We start from the raw sequence: 18,531 nt of genomic DNA, 5'->3' as shown, positions 1-18,531 counted from the left end.
AGCTTTTGTAAAAAGCGTGTAAAAACCAGGCTGTGCGTAGAACAATGCCTTCCCTAGTATACTTGCCACTTCCCAGCATTCAGTAGTTTAGGGGGTTCCTGGGCCAAAGGCTGCATCTGAACAATTTGTATCTGACAAATATGAGTTTTCACAGAAGTTTTCAGAATTTATCTAAATAGGAAGGTCTTTTACTCAGAAAATGCTGAGAATGAATAATGACATCTTTACACCGTGATGTGTTTAAAAATTTTACAAATTAATTTTTTTTTAAAAAAGAAGATTATTGAGAAAGGAAACTTCAAATTCAATCTCCAACTTAGTAGTGCCTCCTAACTATTACATCCTCTTCTTAACTTGCTCTCTACATAAGAAATAGGTGAAGTTTTATCAAAGAGCAGATGCATGCCTGAGTTTACTGACACTATCATGGCTTTCAGGGAATAAAGATTAGAAATAAAAATAATTTAAACTGAAATATCCTAGCTCTAGTTGATGATCATTTAGGAATACAAGTCAAAGTAACTTCTTCTTTCAGTGTGATTTTTCTCAGGACTTCAGGTCAATTCCTGCTTACCACACTCATACTAAAAATTCTTAGTGATATTTAATGAACTGGCTTATGAAGTCAGTGAGTAAGGTTTGATCCTTGCATTACGTTTTCTGCTGTATTATTTTTCAGAAATTAAATATCTCAAATTAATTACATTGTGCACCCTTGCAGTATCAGATGTCATGGTCAAAACTAGAGAAAGTAAAGAGGCAAGAAAATGCGTCAGTGTGATTTTTTTCCAAAGGAAAAGGAAAAATACTTCTAACAATAGGAAGATGGGTCAAAAAAGTTCAAATCTCTGTTTTCGAAAGGGGTCTGCTTTATGGGATGATAAAGACTGGTGATATTTTAGAAGTCATCAAATAGAGATCCAGCTTTATAGGTGAAGTACACTTAAGTCTGAGATGTAAATGGAAAGATAACTCGGAACTGTATTTTAAGATACAGGTCTGCACAGCTGTGTACGCACTTCTGTAAATGTCCCTTTTCATATTCTCAGGCACTTGATATGCTTACATAATGCAAGTACTTCTGTGTGCACTTGGCACACTGAAACCAGAACTGGCAGTATCTCTGTGACAGTCTGATATATATGTTGACATTGGCTTTTTTTTTGCATGAAACAAAACTGTGTGAGGAGCTATGGGGTGCATGGGAAAGTACGTCTGTGTGAACATAACTTTGAAAGCGGTTGTCCTCTGTTGTTCAGACTGGTGTTGCAAAGTCCTGAATCTATGGAGGAATAAACTGCTATGCCATTACAGGCTGTGGTCCAACCACCTGGAAAGCAGCTTTTCAGAAAAAGACCTGGGGGTTCTGGTGAACACCAATTCAAACATGAGCCAGCAGTGTGTCCTTGTGGTAAAGAGGGCCAACAGCTTCCTATGCTACATCAGGAAGCATTGCCAACAGATTGAGGGAGTTGATCCTTACCTTCTATTCAGCGCTTTTGAGCTGTATCTGGAGTACTGTGTCCAGTTCTGGGCTCCCTAATAGAAAAGTGAAAGGGACATACCAGAGTGGGTCTGATCAATGGCCATGGAGATGGCATGCAACATCTGACATACAAGGAGAGGCTGACAGACCTGGGATTGTTTAGCTTGGAGAGGAGAAGGCTTGAAAGGGGATCTTACCAATGTCTATAAGAAGTACCTGATGGGATAGTGTAAAGAAGACACAGACATACTCTTCTTGGTGATGTCCAGTGGTAGGACAGCAGGCACAAATCGAAATACAGAAAATTTGATTTAAATACCCTTTTTTTGCTATGAGGTTGGTAGAATATTGGAACAGATAGCCCGAGAGATTGTGGAGTCTCCATCCTTGGAGATACTCGGGAGTCAACTCGACATAGTCCTTAGTAACCTGTTCTAGCTGATACTGCTTTGAGCAAGAGGGTTGGACTAGACTGGTTCTAGATGTCCCTTGCGGCCTCTGACAAAAGTCACTGTGAATCTTCTCATTGGGAGAATTCCAAGATAAATTTTCCTTACTTGACATTGAGGTGCATCTGTTACTTTTATAAAATAGTTGTTAATGTAGCTTTCCCTGAGTTCAAGAAGAGTTAAGGAAGTAGACCTAAAAGCACATCCTGATTGCATTCCTGTCTTTATTTCAGTGCATGAAAATGTTACCATAGTGTTGCTTTAAGTATGTAGTTTTAGGTAATTTCTACTTTTGTTTTCCTTTGCAATCTACAGTAGATTTCTGATGTTTTCAATAAGCAATAGAAGGTAATCGCTCAGATGCAGTTAATATTAGATTAGTTCCTAAGGTTGTCTTAAACCATTCTGTTGACACCCAATTGTGACCAAATTTTTATTAAACTGTCTGAAATTTCCCCAAATTATGACACTTAAAATTATTATCTGCTTTCTAAAGCACACAAGCAAACCAAAAAGACCTCTGCAAAGTATTTTACAAATAAGAGGAAGAAAGACTTCAGGCATATAACTTAATGAAAGCTTCATTATGACAGACAAATCATTTTAACTGTTTTACATCAGATATTAAATAAAGTACTGCTGGCAGGCAGTATAGCTGGGCTGAAACAAAATGTAGCAACACTTAGCTCAAAAGGGAACAACTTTTATAATCACGAATCAAAACCAAGGTAGTGCCAGCAGATAAAGCAACAAACTAGAGATCTGCCCAAGCTAGATACCAATTGAGCAGCATATATGCAGATCTCTACTCTCCCTAGATGTCTTAGGATCACTGCCATTGTACTTGTTTAAGTGTATGTGTCCGAGGTAGGGAGAATGATATTAGTGTTGATCCCTGGAGTCCTGAATTACAGGCACTGCCCCTGTATCCTGCCTCAGTTACAGTGGGCTTTGTTATGAATAAGCTAAGTGCTTCACAGAGGTTGCACCATGATAACCAGAATGTGGCCTGTTGAGAGTATAATTAAGTATTATAAACAATGTGATGACATGTAAGAAAACAAAGCAGTCAATACTCTCTGCAAGAATCAATGCTGTTATAAATGATAATACCAACAGCATAATGGTTTCTGAATTCATACAGGTTGTTTTTTTCCCAAAGTATTGCAGATATTTAAAACAGAAAAATCTGACCTTAAAAATCCTGTTAGGTAAGTACAAAATGTTGAGATTCTCTGCTTCTGAAAAGTGTTGGAAATGTAAAACTTCCCATGTGCACTCACAGGCATATACTGAAATCATCTCACTAAGTTGTTCCGCTCTGGCAGGCCAGATCCCACAATTCTTACAGTCATTGGATAGTACCTTACTCAGCAAGTTGTCCTGATGACTTAACTGGGATTGACCAAAATGAGAAAAATCAGGGAGATTGATGTCTGCCTCCAAAGAGCTTTCAGGATCTGGAACAAGTTCATTATTGAGCATTCTTATCATAGAAAGTCTCATTTCCCCTCAACCTTTACATTCAGCTTCTGTAAATATTTGCTCTAAGTTTCTTAAATGCTTGCCATTTTCTTGTGATTTTGAGCATGGCAAATTCTAATTGTGTTTGTTTCACTTTGTTTGGAATATCTTCACTGATTTCTTAGCCATGAAGTTACTCCAGACTTACCACCGTGTGTCAGAGACTGCACCTGTTCCCATGACTCAAATCCCATTTTTGACTATTGGGAGTTGGTCTACATGGAATGTTTTGGAAAGTAAGCTCAGATAGGAGTATTTTGTGAACATCTCTTTATGGACAAATGAGTGCACGATAGTGCAGTCAGTATACTGTAGCTTACTTCTTTCTCAAGAGGATAAGATGCACATATATTGTTCTCACTAGATTCCTTTGCAAAAATTTCTCTAATTATACAAGCCATGTGCATCTAAAATCATGGAAAGGGAGACTGAAAACCAAGATAATAAGGTGGGTTCTGTGGTTGAGATTAAAATCTGTTTACTCAATTTAAGTTGCAAGTTGAAAAAGAAAATCATTTAAGTCAGATTCCTCAAGTTCTGATAGATGAATTCAGAAAGCAAATAATGGAGGAGAAAACAAGGTTACTTACTAGAGTTCTCAAAATAGCTAACCTCTACAGACTCACTTTTTCTTTATACCTTTGTCTTTGGAACTGGCCTCTAGTACACAGTTGGGACTTGAAGATACAAGGTATTAATATCTCCCTTTATAGATCTGTCTTTCTTAACAGGAGGACAGATTTAGTAAAGGGCAAACATACCTAGAAGTGAATTTAATAATTACTTCTCTGTGTCCAAAACAGCCATTCTGAAAAGCCTGAAAGTTCTGTGTCTGCAGTGGCACAGCGTAACTTAGTTCTGACAAAGTGGAAGAGCTTAGCACCTTGCTTAATGGTAAACCTAATCAGCAGACAGAAGGGAGGCATTCTTGCTTGTCGAAGCTCTGATGAGCTTGATCCCATAGGTGCTGTCAGAGTATCCTCAGAGCCCCAACACACACTGACAATTTTGGACTCCTAAGAAAACAGTGGCACCTGCCGCTTTCTTTTAAACCAAAGATGAAAATAAGTTAACTTAATTTATAGACCACTTGCACCTACCTCCCGGAAAAATGCCCTGACTACAGTCAGGGAGAAGTGGGAACTAGAAGAGGATGGACATCATCTTCATCAGTCACTTACTTGCCCCTTTCTTCCGTCTCACACTCAACTAGCACATTCACAGCACCTTCCAGTATAGCACTGCCACTGCCGACTCAAGGACTGCACATGCTGGGTAAGCCAGACAGGTATGTCTGCCACCTGTGTTAAGGGTCCTCTAACAGAGGAGAAGCTGTGTCCCAGCCCAGCAACCAGGGACTCTGCCCCATCCTCAAGGATCACCACAACTAGCCATATTCTCCCTGGCAGGCATAGAGCAACGTAGATTTTTGTCTGTGACATGACCTGAAGTTGTGAGGTAACTGCAGCAAAGGAGGGGCACATTGCCATCAGCTGACCTAGTGGGCAGAGAATTGTGCACAAGGGAGCAAAATGGTGTAGAGGTCTGCATTGTACTTGGGTTTCAAGCAGTGCCAGTGCAGGTAAACACTGAAAACTGTTAAGAGACTTCCTTGATGGTAAGGAGAACTTATATTCTAGCCCTTGCACCCTTGATTTTTCCTGTGTTTTAAGCAGATAAAACACATAAAGATGCAGGGAAGCAGAGATTCAGAACTCGTATAAATGATGAGTATTCTTCATCATTCTGCATCTTCAGCCTGGTGAACTGTAAATTAATCTGTGCGATACCTTGGTCTAGGGTTGGAGTGGGCTGCAGGTTTAGGGTGGTTTGGCTTCCATTTTGACATGCTTCTGCATTCAGCACTCCGTTCTGGGTCCCAAACTCCAGCCTGGAAGAGGATCCCAAAAAGTAAGGTGTTTATATATATTAAGTCCTTCACTGGAATGCTCTTCTCTGCTTTGCGCAAGCAACATTCCACTATGGTTAGATTCCAGGTGGTTTGTTTCTCTAAATCTAACTCAGGACTAATGGAGTTATTTCAGCCATGCATAAGCCTATTGATCTATAGCAATGTTAGAAATAACCCCTGTTTTACACTCCTGTTTTGAAGTATGCAAACCTTTTATGTCAGAAATTGAACTGAAGGAAAGCATACGTAGTCAAGAGAGATCTGAGGACTGAATTATCTTGGCAGGGTCCCTTTAGAAGTGCTGCAGCGTCACAACTGACCTTGTTCAGACAATTCAGTGCTTCTGCAAGCATTCTCTAATTTCATGCCCTTCTCTTGCCCCATTTTGTCCTTCCTTCAGAATACCTGCTATCACTGTTGGACATAAAGAGCTTTCCAGGCTTCTTCTATGAAATCAATTTTCTCAGGGAGTAATCAGCCACAGGATCCAGCTGTTAGGTACAGCTATAGAAGCAGGAACTCTGGGGATTTTGAAAGGCCTAAAAAACATGTGTTGACTCTTTCAACAGTTGCTGTACTTTTGCTTCACTCCAGATTTTCTCATATCCTCTTCTCCCTTGTCATTCCTTTTCTTCAGTGTTTCAGTTTCTTGCCTTTTTTTCCTTGTAGCCAGTCCCCAAACAGTAATGAAATTAATATAAAATTTGCTGCTGTTACAGTAACTATTTGGAAACTCTTGAGGGCAGAGACCTGAATGTACTTGAAGCCCAGTGGAATCCACTTAGCTTTAGATCTGTGGCTTTACTGTAATAAACATGGTTAACAAGAATAATTAATGTCTTGAATATTTTTTTTTTATGTTTTGGGAAAAATCTTTAAAATCTTTCATTCAACCTCTGACGTCTTAGGTGAATTAGTTATTAAATAGGTGTACCAGTACCTTGAAAAATACTGTGTATATTAGTTCATGCTTTTGCATCATATTTCAGTCTTTCAAGGGAGGGCATAGTATTAAAATATTCTATTTTATTATTGCTATAGTGTTTCCTAAATAAGGCATGTGAAAGTTACATTTTTATCATATTGTTTTCCTAATTTTTTTCTTTAAAAATTAATTTTAAATGTCAATTTGCTGGAATTTTAGGTCGTAACACGTAATAGCACATAGCAACTCCTGTATGTATCTTGGGATGTCACAACTGGAATCAGTTAATAAGCTCTTCCTGAGCAAAAATCTGAGTGATACTAACTTACATCAGTAGACACTGCTTTAAGAAGAGATTTAGAAATAATTTTTAAAAGGTATTTAAAGCCTTACAAGTGCAGCTAATTATGAGTCTTTCATGTCATGCAAATAACACCATGCCCATAAAAATTAGGGTACCAGAGGAGCCTGCATGGTTCAAAATTAATGTTAGACCAATCCAAAATAATTTCTTCATTTCAGTATTTCTAACAGAAAATTTCTTTCTTGGCAAAATTTTGCAAAAAAAACCCCATTTGTTGAAAAAAAATGTATAGTGAAGCTTCACGCCTAGCTTCACAGGTGTGATTAAAGTTGCAGTTGAGCTGATTGATAACCAAGACAGTCAAGAAGAGCGCCTTTATGTCCCCTTTAGGCTCACTGCTTTGAGATCTGTCTCGCCAGCATATTTTAGTAATTTTCTTCTCTAGATTTCTACTGAAACACAGCTGAGGCCAAAGCTGAGAATTTAGTCATGAGTTTTAAGTGCTTCTTTCCTGATAATTTTCTTAAATGCCGTTTGATTAAGAAATCCCACATGGCTGCAATTTTTGGTGTTAGACACTCTACTTACCTTGATTCTGTATAGCTTTGGTTTATTGTGTTCAGAAAATTACTTCTGATTCTCACTGAATCTTGTACATTCAGACTATGTTAGCAATATGTTCATGTATTTTAAGAGAAGTGAGAACATGAGATCATGAAGTTGTGCATTAGAAAAAGACATTCATTCCCCATATACTAGCTTTTTGCTTCTGATTTCTTAATTCTTTTTTTTTTAAGTTTTGAACTGAAATTTTCTGTTAATGGAATTATTTTTTCGGAGTACTTCTGGACATTCTGAAACATTAGATTAATTAGAATTAGAAAAAACAATTCTGATTCTGTGCCCCTTGCTGAAATTAGCCAGTGATTGAAGTGCTAGACTTCCTGCAGAGTCATTTAAGAAAAGCCTTTGTATTTATCATGAACTTTGGTGCACAGAGGTTTGCTCTAGTATGATGTCAAGTACCAAATGTTAAAGCGTAACTGCTGTCAATATCAGCAGTAACTTGCAAGATCAGTCTCCAGCCAAGGGAGATCTCAGATCTGTCAGGCTTACACAAGGAAAATCCCAACCAAATCCAGATATATTACAAGGTGTGTAAAATCTATTGTAAATTTTCTGATTGCTTTATAGTTCTGTTTCATAACAATAAATATTTGAAACCATTATCTGGGCATTAAGGTCTCATCTGAACAACGCATTAAATTAAGCATTCCTTAATCAGGAATTCTTCCAGTACTACCAATTAAATGATGCTTGAATTCATGTTTTAAAATTAAGCATATATTGAAGTGCTGGTTGTTACTGAATACTATTTCCTCTTTGCTGTATACATTTGCAGATTTACATTTAGATTTTGTACATCATTTTTAACTAGAAGAGAAATAATACACACCTTTATTTGTATGTGAAATATTATTCACTGTAGTTCTTCCTTTTCTCTTTTTATGTTCCATTTTTTTACCTTGCTGTTCTTATCTTCCATATGAATACTTCCTGCATGAATGTTTCCTGCTGGCAGATTTGGCATAAGAATTCAAATTCCTTCATATTATATTAAATTATATGCTCGAAGTTGTGGGAGAAACTGCTTACCCATTGCAGAAGAAAGCAAGTTTGCATTTATTGGGTGAGCAAAGAAAAGCTAACACCTTGTATCTCTGTCTATCATGGCAAGACAGATAATTGCACATGTGCTGTTGGTGACCCCATCGGCATGGCAAATGGTTACATGGCAAAGTGTTTGAAAGTGCCTTGTTTATACAGCTGCCTCCAATTGTTTCTATATGTCCTGGAGCTGTTACTGTGGTGAAGCAAGCTCTCCACCCATATGCATTCACACCCCCTTCCAAAAAAAAACCCAACATCAGCAAAAGATTGGTACTTTCGGACAGTATGACAGCTGCAGCCATAGTCCTGTACATAGGCTGAGCAATGTGAGGCTGTGTGCTGGGGAAACAGTCCCTTCATGCAGGCTGTACAGCACCAGGTCCCCAAAGTCATGGACATGCCAAAGTCTGAGCATTCAGTGTCGCTGCAGACCTACCCAAAGTAGTGTGTGTACACACTTGTTACTCATTTTACATCATTCAAGATGTGGAAATTAGTATGTCCGTGCAGCTGCTAATATAGGATACTGTTGCCTAAGGAGGACTTTATGGAGTCACCCTTTCTTCCCAAGCAGAAATAGGCATTTTAAAGAGGAAAAAAAAGTAACACCAGTTCATGGAGTCAAGTGGAGACCAGAGCAGGATTTAAAAATCTGAAGTGAAAAAAATGCAAAGTTCTTGATGCTAAAATACTGCTTCCTGAACACATGTTATCAACAGATGGTTTTAAAAATTTCTTTCTCCATATATGAATTTAAACATTTCGGGAAGCTAATCTATTTCTTTTCTCTCTCTCTTTTTTTTTTTTTTTTTTTTTGACACATTCAAGTTTTCTCAGTCTCTCAGCTGTGATTTTTAACTTAACTACTTATACAGATTTGATCTGCGAAATATCTGATGGGGCTGTGCGAGATACTTCTACTGACACTATACCACAATTTCTTTTTCACTTGGAATACTTTTATATTGGAGGTATTTGGATATTGTTTTTTAAAAAGATTGTAAAAAATACTCAAAGGCGTAAGAGTGACCTGTTCAAAGCGTTCCTAGAAGGATTTGATACATCCAGAATCTCAAATACTGCCATACTTTGAGGAACCTAGTAATGATCTGCTCGGTGGACTGTTTTACTTCCAGTTTAAAATTGTAGCAGTCACATTGTCTGACTAAAAGAAAAAAAAAAAAGGTATTATGAGAATGTATGGATCTTTTCAGTAGTTGTTAATGCCATGTAGTTCTTATCCAAATCCCAGTGAAGCTTACAGAATGTTTTCCTTTTAGTTTCAATAGTCCTTAGACCAAAGTTTTTTGTTATATTTGTGAGGAAATGCAAATACATTGTTCTTTACCACTCCTCATTTTACCATCTCTTCACATCTGCTCTGCTTTCTCACTTTGAAATACAGAAAACCAGAAATCTCAGTTACAAACTGGTAACAGGTATCCAGATCACACAAGTGGTTTATGGAATGCCCTTTGGAAAAAAATTTATATTGAAATTTGTATTCAAAGTAGTTACTAGAGACAGAGAAAAAGGAAAGTGTCGGAAATCAAAGCTGTCATCTGGTTTAGCGTCCTGTGGATGGTCAACAGCAGATGGCATCACTTGCCTGCAGCAGAGTTCCTTCTGAATACTCTATGTTAGCAGCTTGTTGTGACCTAGATCCTACAGCACCAAATAACCAAAGCATTTCTTTCTTATTTTCAGGTCTTTCTGGGATGTCTGATCTTATTTGTCTACACAGATGAGAACAAATTTCGTAGATTATCCCAGATGACATGCTTGTTTTGATAGTTTTCAAACATTCTCTTTCCAAATGTTAACCAAAGGAGCTACACAGGAGTGTAGGTGTAAATTCTTACCATTTCAGTTGAAAAATAGAGTTTATAAATCATTTATTAATGAGTAGTGAGTGATTAAGGGACATTTTCAAGAACTTAGAAGCTTAACTAAAATCAAAGGGGAGATCCATAGGCAGCATGAGTTACAGATGTCTGCAGTTAAGTTAAAAGAGGCAATATGGAGGTATACAGACCTGTCTCTCACTACTGGTTTATCAGAGAAACTCATCTGAGAACAACTTGCAGATGCTGACAACGCAGGGTGCTGAATAGGAATTCTTTTGGGAAACTTAAAAGTTGTTGCATATACAACTTACTTCCTTCTTGGTTAGCACAGATCTCTTCTGGAAGGCTGGTGTCATGATTTGGGTTTCTCTATTATTTAGAGTCAAATAATTTGAGGCTGTGAGGGTTTTTTTGTCGAGCTGAAGCTAGAGCTAAGCAAGGCTGACTTGAGCTTACCCAAAAATTTCTTTCATCTAACTGGACACCACCTCTTGTCAACAGGGAGCCTGATAATGTGCAGAGAAAAAGGCCCTGTTAAGGTCATCTTTGGCTAGTGCAGAAGTCTTACAGATTTCCCTAAAGTAAAGGCAAGGGACAGCCAGCTGCAGGAAAGAATGATGGAAATGAGGCTTAGAGTTAGTTTCTGCAAAGATTTGGTGGTCAAGCCCTGCTTTTTTTTTTTTTTTTTTTTTTAATCTTACAGTAACTCAAAAGCATAATTAGACACGTACAATTTCACTTGGGATTCTGAGTGCTTAGAAGTATCCTATCGGGGACACTTAGCTAGTGTGGTGGTTTAGCCTTAGCCAACAGCCAAACTCCCACCAGCTGCTTGCTCTGTCACTCCTCAACAGGACGTGGGGAGAAAACCAGAAAAGGAATGAGACAGCTGGCGGGGGGGGGGGGGAAGGCACAGATAAAGACAGGGACGTTGGTTACCAACTATTATTGCAGACAAAGCAGGCTTGATTTGGGGAAGATTAATCTAATTTATTGCCAATTAAAATAATTACTAATTTGGGTAGTGGGAAGCAAAGAGGCAAACATTAAAACATCACGTTTTCTGTCCCCTTTCCTGTGCTCAGCTTCACTCCAGACTCCTCTGCCTCCCCCGTGCCTGCTGCCCTGAGCAGTGCAGAAAGGATGGGGACTGGGGAGTTACAGTCAGTCCACAGCAGTTCTGCTTTGCTGCTCCTTCCTCCTTGTGCTTTTCCTCTGCTCTACCGTGGGCTCCTCCACAGGCTGCAGTCCTGTCAGGAAAATCTGCTCCTCTGTAGGCTCTCCACAGGTGTCAGTTCCTTCAGGAATATCCATCTGCTCTGGTATGTTCCTCTCTGCAGGCTGCAGGGAAGATCTGCTCTGCCATGGAGATCCTCCTCCTCCTTTGTCTGACCTTGATGTTCCCTCTCTCATTTCTCACTCTTTTTATTCCCTCTTCCTCTCTCCCTGTGGTGTTTTCTGCCCTTTTTAAAAGTTAAGTTCTCAGGAAGGTGCCACAGACTTGGCCAATGGGCTCAGCTGTGCCCTGCCATGAATCTGCTGTGGAGCGGCAGGAACAGGCTGGCACAGGGCAGCCCCCCACCTCGTTCCACAGAGGACAGGCACCCTGTAGCCACCACTGTTACCAAAACCTTGCCACCTACACCCAATACATCTAGTCTTGCCTAAAGTGGAGCAAATTTGAATAAAATTTCTTACATCACTGCTGTTTTACTCAAGTCCAAGAAGTTTTACCAAGCGATTATAATTGGTTTTGTCCTCTAGTGGAAGTTTGGATACTCCTCTGGTAATTTACTTCTTGCCCATGCTCGAGTTAATTCAGACAGTAAAATTCACTTCTGAGGGAACAAGTCTAGAAAATTCCAGTCTGTGATTCTGATAGTTTCAAAAAAACGCTTTCTGAATAGCACCTGCAAATAGTGGATAAGCTGCTAAGTACATGCACAGCTCTTGAAAACAGTGTGTGATACTTGATCTCCTGAGAATATAAAGTCAGGGGTGCGGAATAATCACAGTATTAATTAATTTGTAATTTTAAAAGTAAGGTTAGTAATTATCTCGTACAGTAAGTTTCCAAAAGAATTTTAGAACTTCAGCATAAAAAAAAATAGAAGATTTCAATAATGTAAGTGATGCTATATTTTTCCTTTGGTATATCTGAAAGAGGGGAGCCAGGCAGAAAAAGTAAACAGCAGCATATTCAAAATTACTCTAATTTGCAGATCATACATGGCCCTTGGTTTATCGATAATTTCTATGGAAGTCAGTGAGATTTGCTTGAATGGATAAGAAAAGTCTATTTCCAACTGCTATAGTTGTAGCTGAATTGTTCTAGCGTGGAAATATCTAAACTGCCATCAGCTTGGGAGTTAGAAATATCTCTACAATGTAAGTCACTGCATTGTGTTTTTATTCTACTTGTATTACGATATACCTATGTTGACTCCATCAACTTTATCAGAGTAATTGGAGATTCACACTGGTCTAACTAAACAAAATCTGATCACATGTGTTTTGTTATTGAGAGCGCTGTTGTAACTGCTTCAAAAACAACAATCTGATTTAATAAAAACAACATTGCAACCATTTATGGGTCTACTAGAAAGCACTAGCCCTGCTTTTCCTCTGGCTGGACTGGGATGTTGTAGCAGTTGTATCACAGTATTAGAGCGCATTAGTAAACACATCATACTGAAACTGACAGCAGTTTGTGTGAAACACATTTAAAAAAAAAAATAACCCCAGCAGATGGGAGGAACAGAAATAAGAATGTTTTCTCAAGTTCTGTTTAGAAGAAAACATTGTCGTTGAATGGCTTCTCTACTTGTATTCAAAATGAATCAGCAAGTCTTTTGTTACCTTTAAAGATGAATGGTTAAGTGATAAAGAAATAAGCGATGTACTTAAGATACAGAAGCAGAGGCAGGTTTAGTAGGCTGTTGCAGCTGAGCCATAATCGGAGGAGCCTCTTGCCCTCAGTATCTAAGGGGAGTAAGCACATTTCCTCTGCAGTATTTGTCACATTTTTCGTTCTGGCAGAACTATAATCTCTGAGGTAAGGCTTGTTTCCAGGTCAAATTTGTAGCTGCTACATATTTCTAAACTGCAGTGTTTCTGATACTAAATTAAAAGACAATCTAGAGGGTAGTATTTGTGGGCAGTGATTTTCCACAGCTTATCAAGCCAATTCACATTCCTTTTCATGGGAAGTATGTATATGGGGCATAAGGCAGAATTTGATGAACTCATTTTCACTTCTGATTCGCCAGATTTTTCCTTTAGCTGTTGAAGACAAGCAGTCTTCATTGTATGTCTAGATAGTTCTTTCAGCTCATATTTTAGAGGTATTGATACTGTTCATAAAAATGATACTTTAAAGTTAAGCGTAGAATTTGTCAAAACAATACTTCTACAAAAAGGTGTATCAAACCCTTCATAAAAATTACGTTTTTAAGCAGATAGTACATCAGTGTGTATTTTTAAATGTTGTTTAATGTTTTTTGTTTAATGTATTTTTAAATGTTGTTTATAGTAAAAATAAAACACTGCTTTGTTGTAAATGTGTGACCAAACCTTTTAATTTAAATTCAGAATTAGACATAATCTCTGTTCAGTTTTAGTAGTCTTAAGTTTCACTAATTTCAACGAACTATGAGTGCTGGACACCTTTGGGAATTCAGGAAAACCTGAAGGTGTTTTTTAGTTATAAACAACATTTGGCAGTACAATAAAATAATCTGTCAACTATTTTGGAAAAACAAACAAACAAACAAAGAAAAATTTTAATGGAATATTCACTCTTTACGTTTTCATGTTAAGGAGGGGTGTTTGAATCACGTTTATTCTTGTATTTCAAAATGCTTGTCCAAAGAGCTGCGTTCACCTGTCGTACGTATACCGGCTACTATATGGTTGGTATAAGAGCTCCCTCTAGAGGTTTTAATTTAAATATCAGGAAAATATAAAGGAAAGTAAATTCCACCTCTTTCAGTGCTTCATAAACATATTCAGTTGAACAACAAGACCTGATTTTTAAAAAGTAGGATTTTATGGAAAGAAAACCATCGATTTTACCAATGGTTAAAGTATGAAAATGTCATGTTACAGATTTATTTAAGTTATTTTTACAAAGAAATTTACTTTTTATTTTAATAGCAGCCTGATAAACTACATAACTTAAGATGCTGTTACGGAAAGGAATAAACCAGCATTTTCTCTTTTCTAACTGCTTTTAGTAAGTAGATATCAGAACTTTCAAACTGCAAGAATACAGCTCACACAGTAGTACGAGTTTCTCATCAACTGAGTAGTATCCACATCTTTGAATAAGGACTTCTACCTTTTATGGCACCGTAGTGGTATAGTATTCGTGTGACAACTACAGACATTCCTAGTAAGGGAGGAACATGACATTTGAAAGTGTTTAATACATGGCTATCAGCATAATTTAGCAGAGAGAGAAAAAAGGAAAATCAGAGCCAAATGATCTGCTAGTTTTTCCTAGACGTCATCAGGTCTTTCTAGGTCGAATAAGTAATCCTACAAACCTCATGATGGGAAATGTCGTTGGTGGTAATAAGCTAACTGCCTGGCTTTGTTTCATACAGTTTTTATTATTAAAAACAAAACTAAAAAATATCTGCATGAAGGAAGCCTTTCTCTTACTTCTATTTGAAAATCAAAGCCTACTGTTTTCTAGTGAAGATGAGGCAGGAGTGAAGCCTGACAGTTACTAAGCAATATGCCTGCTTATATGGACCTATAAACTTTAGCCTACATGCAAAATGTTTGTGTAAGCACATGTACACCCATCTCACCATTCCCCCTTCCTCATGTATGGGAACACATGTGTCTTGCTGCTTCACTGGCAGGTCAAGAGGCTTTCTCAGAGCTATAGAATTCCATAAATCTGTCTTCGGTCCCTTCCTCTGTGGGCCATTCATTGCATTCATCTTGTAAAAGGCAGCGGTCCTTCCCTGTCAGGTGAAGCATCCTCAAAAAAGCCACAACCTGTGTATCTAAATCCTGTAAAGGTTATCGGTAGCTCTTTATCTTACCTAAGTGGAGAGGGAGAGGCAAGAAAATTTCTGCTCCACAATGGATGCGGCAAGCAAGCACAATTCCTATTCACAGCTTTGTGGCAGCTGTGCTTGGAAGCCAGCAATGAGCAACTGGTCTTTGGCTTATGGGCAGGTGCTCAGTGCTGTGCTAGCTTTAATATGTCCAGCTGCACAAAAGCTATTAAACAGCTCTGTTGAGAACACAATATAGCACAGTAGTTGTACAAGATTGTGTTATATGAGATTTCTCTTGAATATCTAGGTGGTCTTCATAAAGAAATCAGCTGGACTGACTGAAACAGAGGTAGCTTGGGAGGGTGGTAACACAAGTTTGCATGAACTTCATAAATAAACAAAAATTTGGTGTATAGCTGTTGTAATAATAAACATGTCATAATCAGCTTTCTGAATCTTATGCTGTACTAGTACCTTGTTCAGCATTTCTCATGAACATACAGAAATAGAAAAGAGATAAGTGAAATTGATGATACTTTAAAGGGAAAATTTAAGCCCACTACACAGAGTGTACTTCAGGGATTATAATAGAAATCTTCATGTGCATTGGCATGACAGCTTGTAGCTTTCGGAGTTGAAAATGAGGCCTATGTACAGGCATCGGAGAAAACTGGTTGCAAGCTAATGGAATTCTTGTGATCATTGTTGCAATTAAACACTAATTAAATGGTTTGAGACAATCACTGAGGGTAGTGGCCTGGAAATAATTCTCATTGTATAAACTTTGGATAATTAAAATTTTTTTTTCTTGCTTGTTGCTGTTGTTACTCTGGATTTGCAAATGAGACAAGAATTTTGCCCACAGTCCATTTGCAGGTGCTCCATAGTCTTGAAAAAAAAAAGAATGGGTCAGAACATGCATATATCATAGATGTTTCTAGTTCTTATTGTCATGCTATTCATAAATAGAGTTTACTAGAAAAATACGTTAGATTTACAACAGCAAAATAAGTAAATTAAAACACGTATTAATCTTCTTTCTGATTACTGTTTCAGCTCATTTGTGATTAGGAAGCTTCTGATAAATTCAAATTGGCTTATGAGCCAATCATCTTGTATATAATTGCTGCTTTCTTAGTCCACACAGTTAAAAATTCTGTTAGTAGGACCAAAAAAAGATTTAAAGAAAGGTTTTCACCATTTTTGCTTCTTAGAAATTAAATAGCTGTATGAGGAAAATGCTGTTTTCTTACACCTGCGTGCAGACTCTCAATTGTTTTGCCAGGGACAGCTAGAATAAAATAATGCCAGGTAAGTTGCTTTGGTTCCCATGAGGAAATCCACAAGTCTACTTTTATTTGATATACAGGAGGATCTTTTGAAGTATCAGTTTAAACACAGGAAATTCAATCACTGTAAAAAATTAGCAATCTCTTTATTGTGAAAGCTTTGTTTATATTATTCACAGGCTAGAAATCTGAAAATGTGCTGAAAAATTTTTTTCATTTCTTAGCAGTAGTATTCAGAAATGCCATTAGGTTCAGGTTATTTAGAAAAGCAGGTTATTATAAAATCCATTTTTGAGGGTTTATCTTATCATTTAACTGCACTATGTAGCAAACCAATAGCAAGAATGTCTGAACATGAGATGACTGAAATCCTAACTCTCGAATTTTACCACTTACTGCCCTATTGAAAGTACCTTTAGTAGGAGCATTGAAAACCTAGTTCTCGGGTATGACTGGTTAAATTACTTCGTTAGCACTTACAGAAACGATTTAAGTTTATTAAAAAGTGTGTTTCTGCCCATGCAGCATTCTCAGCCAAAAAAGTGAGATTTAATGTCTGATTTTACAGCAAGGCATGAGATTTGGTTCCTGGAACCGGATAAATTATTTTCTTAGTGTCCTAAGCAATTAATTGGAGGTGTAGGGTTACTCTTGATTTCAGTTTTTGTTTTCAAGAGTCTTACTACTTTTCTGAAAAAAATTCTCGAACATCCCATTCTCCTCAGTGCAGTATCACATGACTACTAATTTAAACATAGAGAGGAAAAAATAAATTCAGACAGAAGCTATAGAACCAAAAGACAACAACTGACTTGTTTCTGATGAGAACATCTTCGAAGTAGGGTTGATTATGCCTAATCCAGGATTTGTAACCTGAACAGTGACTGTGAAAGTGGTCCTGCAATCTCCAGCATCTGCACCATAACCAAGGGTAACTGAAACTGGATGGCAAAAGAACACTTCAATCTACAAGAAAATACTAATCCAAAGCTTTAAAGAGGAGAAGCGATCTCAGTCAGTTATTTGCCCCTTTTCCAAAAATATGCAGAGGCAAAAATAAGGACATGCAATCTTTTGAAGGATAACCTAAGTTAGCTGTTTTGAGCCTAGAGCTTTATAGAACTAAAGAATTGTTTGTAAATACAGTTTGGTAGAAACAGGGTTTTTATCATATACCTATATCATATAGCTTAATAGTTTATGAAGCAGATTATGATGTGATTGCTTTCAACTGTAAGGAAGTGGATTTGATGACCGTCAATGTCCTTCCAGTCCTATTCCTAACTAAATTTTTTCTCTTTTACTGCAGCCCAGAAGATGGTGAAATTCATCCTGAAATTTGTAGACTATATATCCAGTTGCAGTGTTGCTTAGAAATGTACACAACAGAAATGCTTAAGTCCATATGTCTGCTGGGATCGCTGCAGTTTCATCGGAAAGGTATTGAATTGCACTAATATACAGATGCTGAACTGAAAAAAAAAAAAGAGCAGTTTTTTGGGGTGTGCATGGGTATTCATGAAAGGCAAAGCACCAAACCATAAAATGAACTATACCACTGAAGCTTTTCAGCTACTGAAAAAAAGCTGTATTTGTTTCATTATTATCTTCCTTACAGAAGTGTGTCATACCAGGCATGTAGCACTAATGTCCTTGCAATTTGGAAGTCTGAAATTTTTTTTAAAAGAGTGGTCCCGAAAGCTTTAGCTGTCATTAGTCTGATCAACGGGCAAACGATCTTAGTCACTTTTTTAAAGGTATTTGTTCGGGGCAAGTGTTTGGTGGAGCAATATGGGATAGTTTCAGTACTAAACTGATCCTTTACTGTCCCTGTTGTTATTCATCCAGCAATGCCAGCTTATAGCAAAAGACAGATAAATATGGTTAAAAAGCTGCCCACCTTTATAAAACTAGATAGTATATTCAAAACTGAAATCTACCTCACAAAGTATTTTTACACACAAGGAAGATGTCCTTGCTTCAGTGAAAATGCACCTCTCTAATGATTTCATATTTGGTTAACCGCCTACTGAAAGGAAGATGTAAAAATGCAGATAATTTATTTAATAGGTTACTTAGTAACCTCATTACTCAGTGATGGCACACATG

General features: G+C 37.6%; 1 protein-coding gene across 1 annotated transcript in view; it reads left to right on the top strand.

Moving 5' to 3' along the window:
* RGS7BP (regulator of G protein signaling 7 binding protein) overlaps nucleotides 1-18,531 on the top strand; it is a 36,593-nt gene that overhangs the window by 5,859 nt on the left and 12,203 nt on the right. The window contains exon 3 of the mRNA XM_086480219.1: nucleotides 17,732-17,862. Coding sequence (XP_086336345.1) covers nucleotides 17,732-17,862 — 131 coding nt within the window. The remainder of the gene's footprint in view (nucleotides 1-17,731; nucleotides 17,863-18,531) is intronic.

The sequence above is a fragment of the Leptosomus discolor genome, chromosome Z (genome assembly GCF_034619465.1).
Source record: "Leptosomus discolor isolate bLepDis1 chromosome Z, bLepDis1.hap2, whole genome shotgun sequence".
NCBI lineage: Eukaryota > Metazoa > Chordata > Aves > Leptosomiformes > Leptosomidae > Leptosomus > Leptosomus discolor.
Note: the sequence above shows the minus strand (reverse complement) of the source record. Positions and strands in the feature narration are given on the sequence as shown.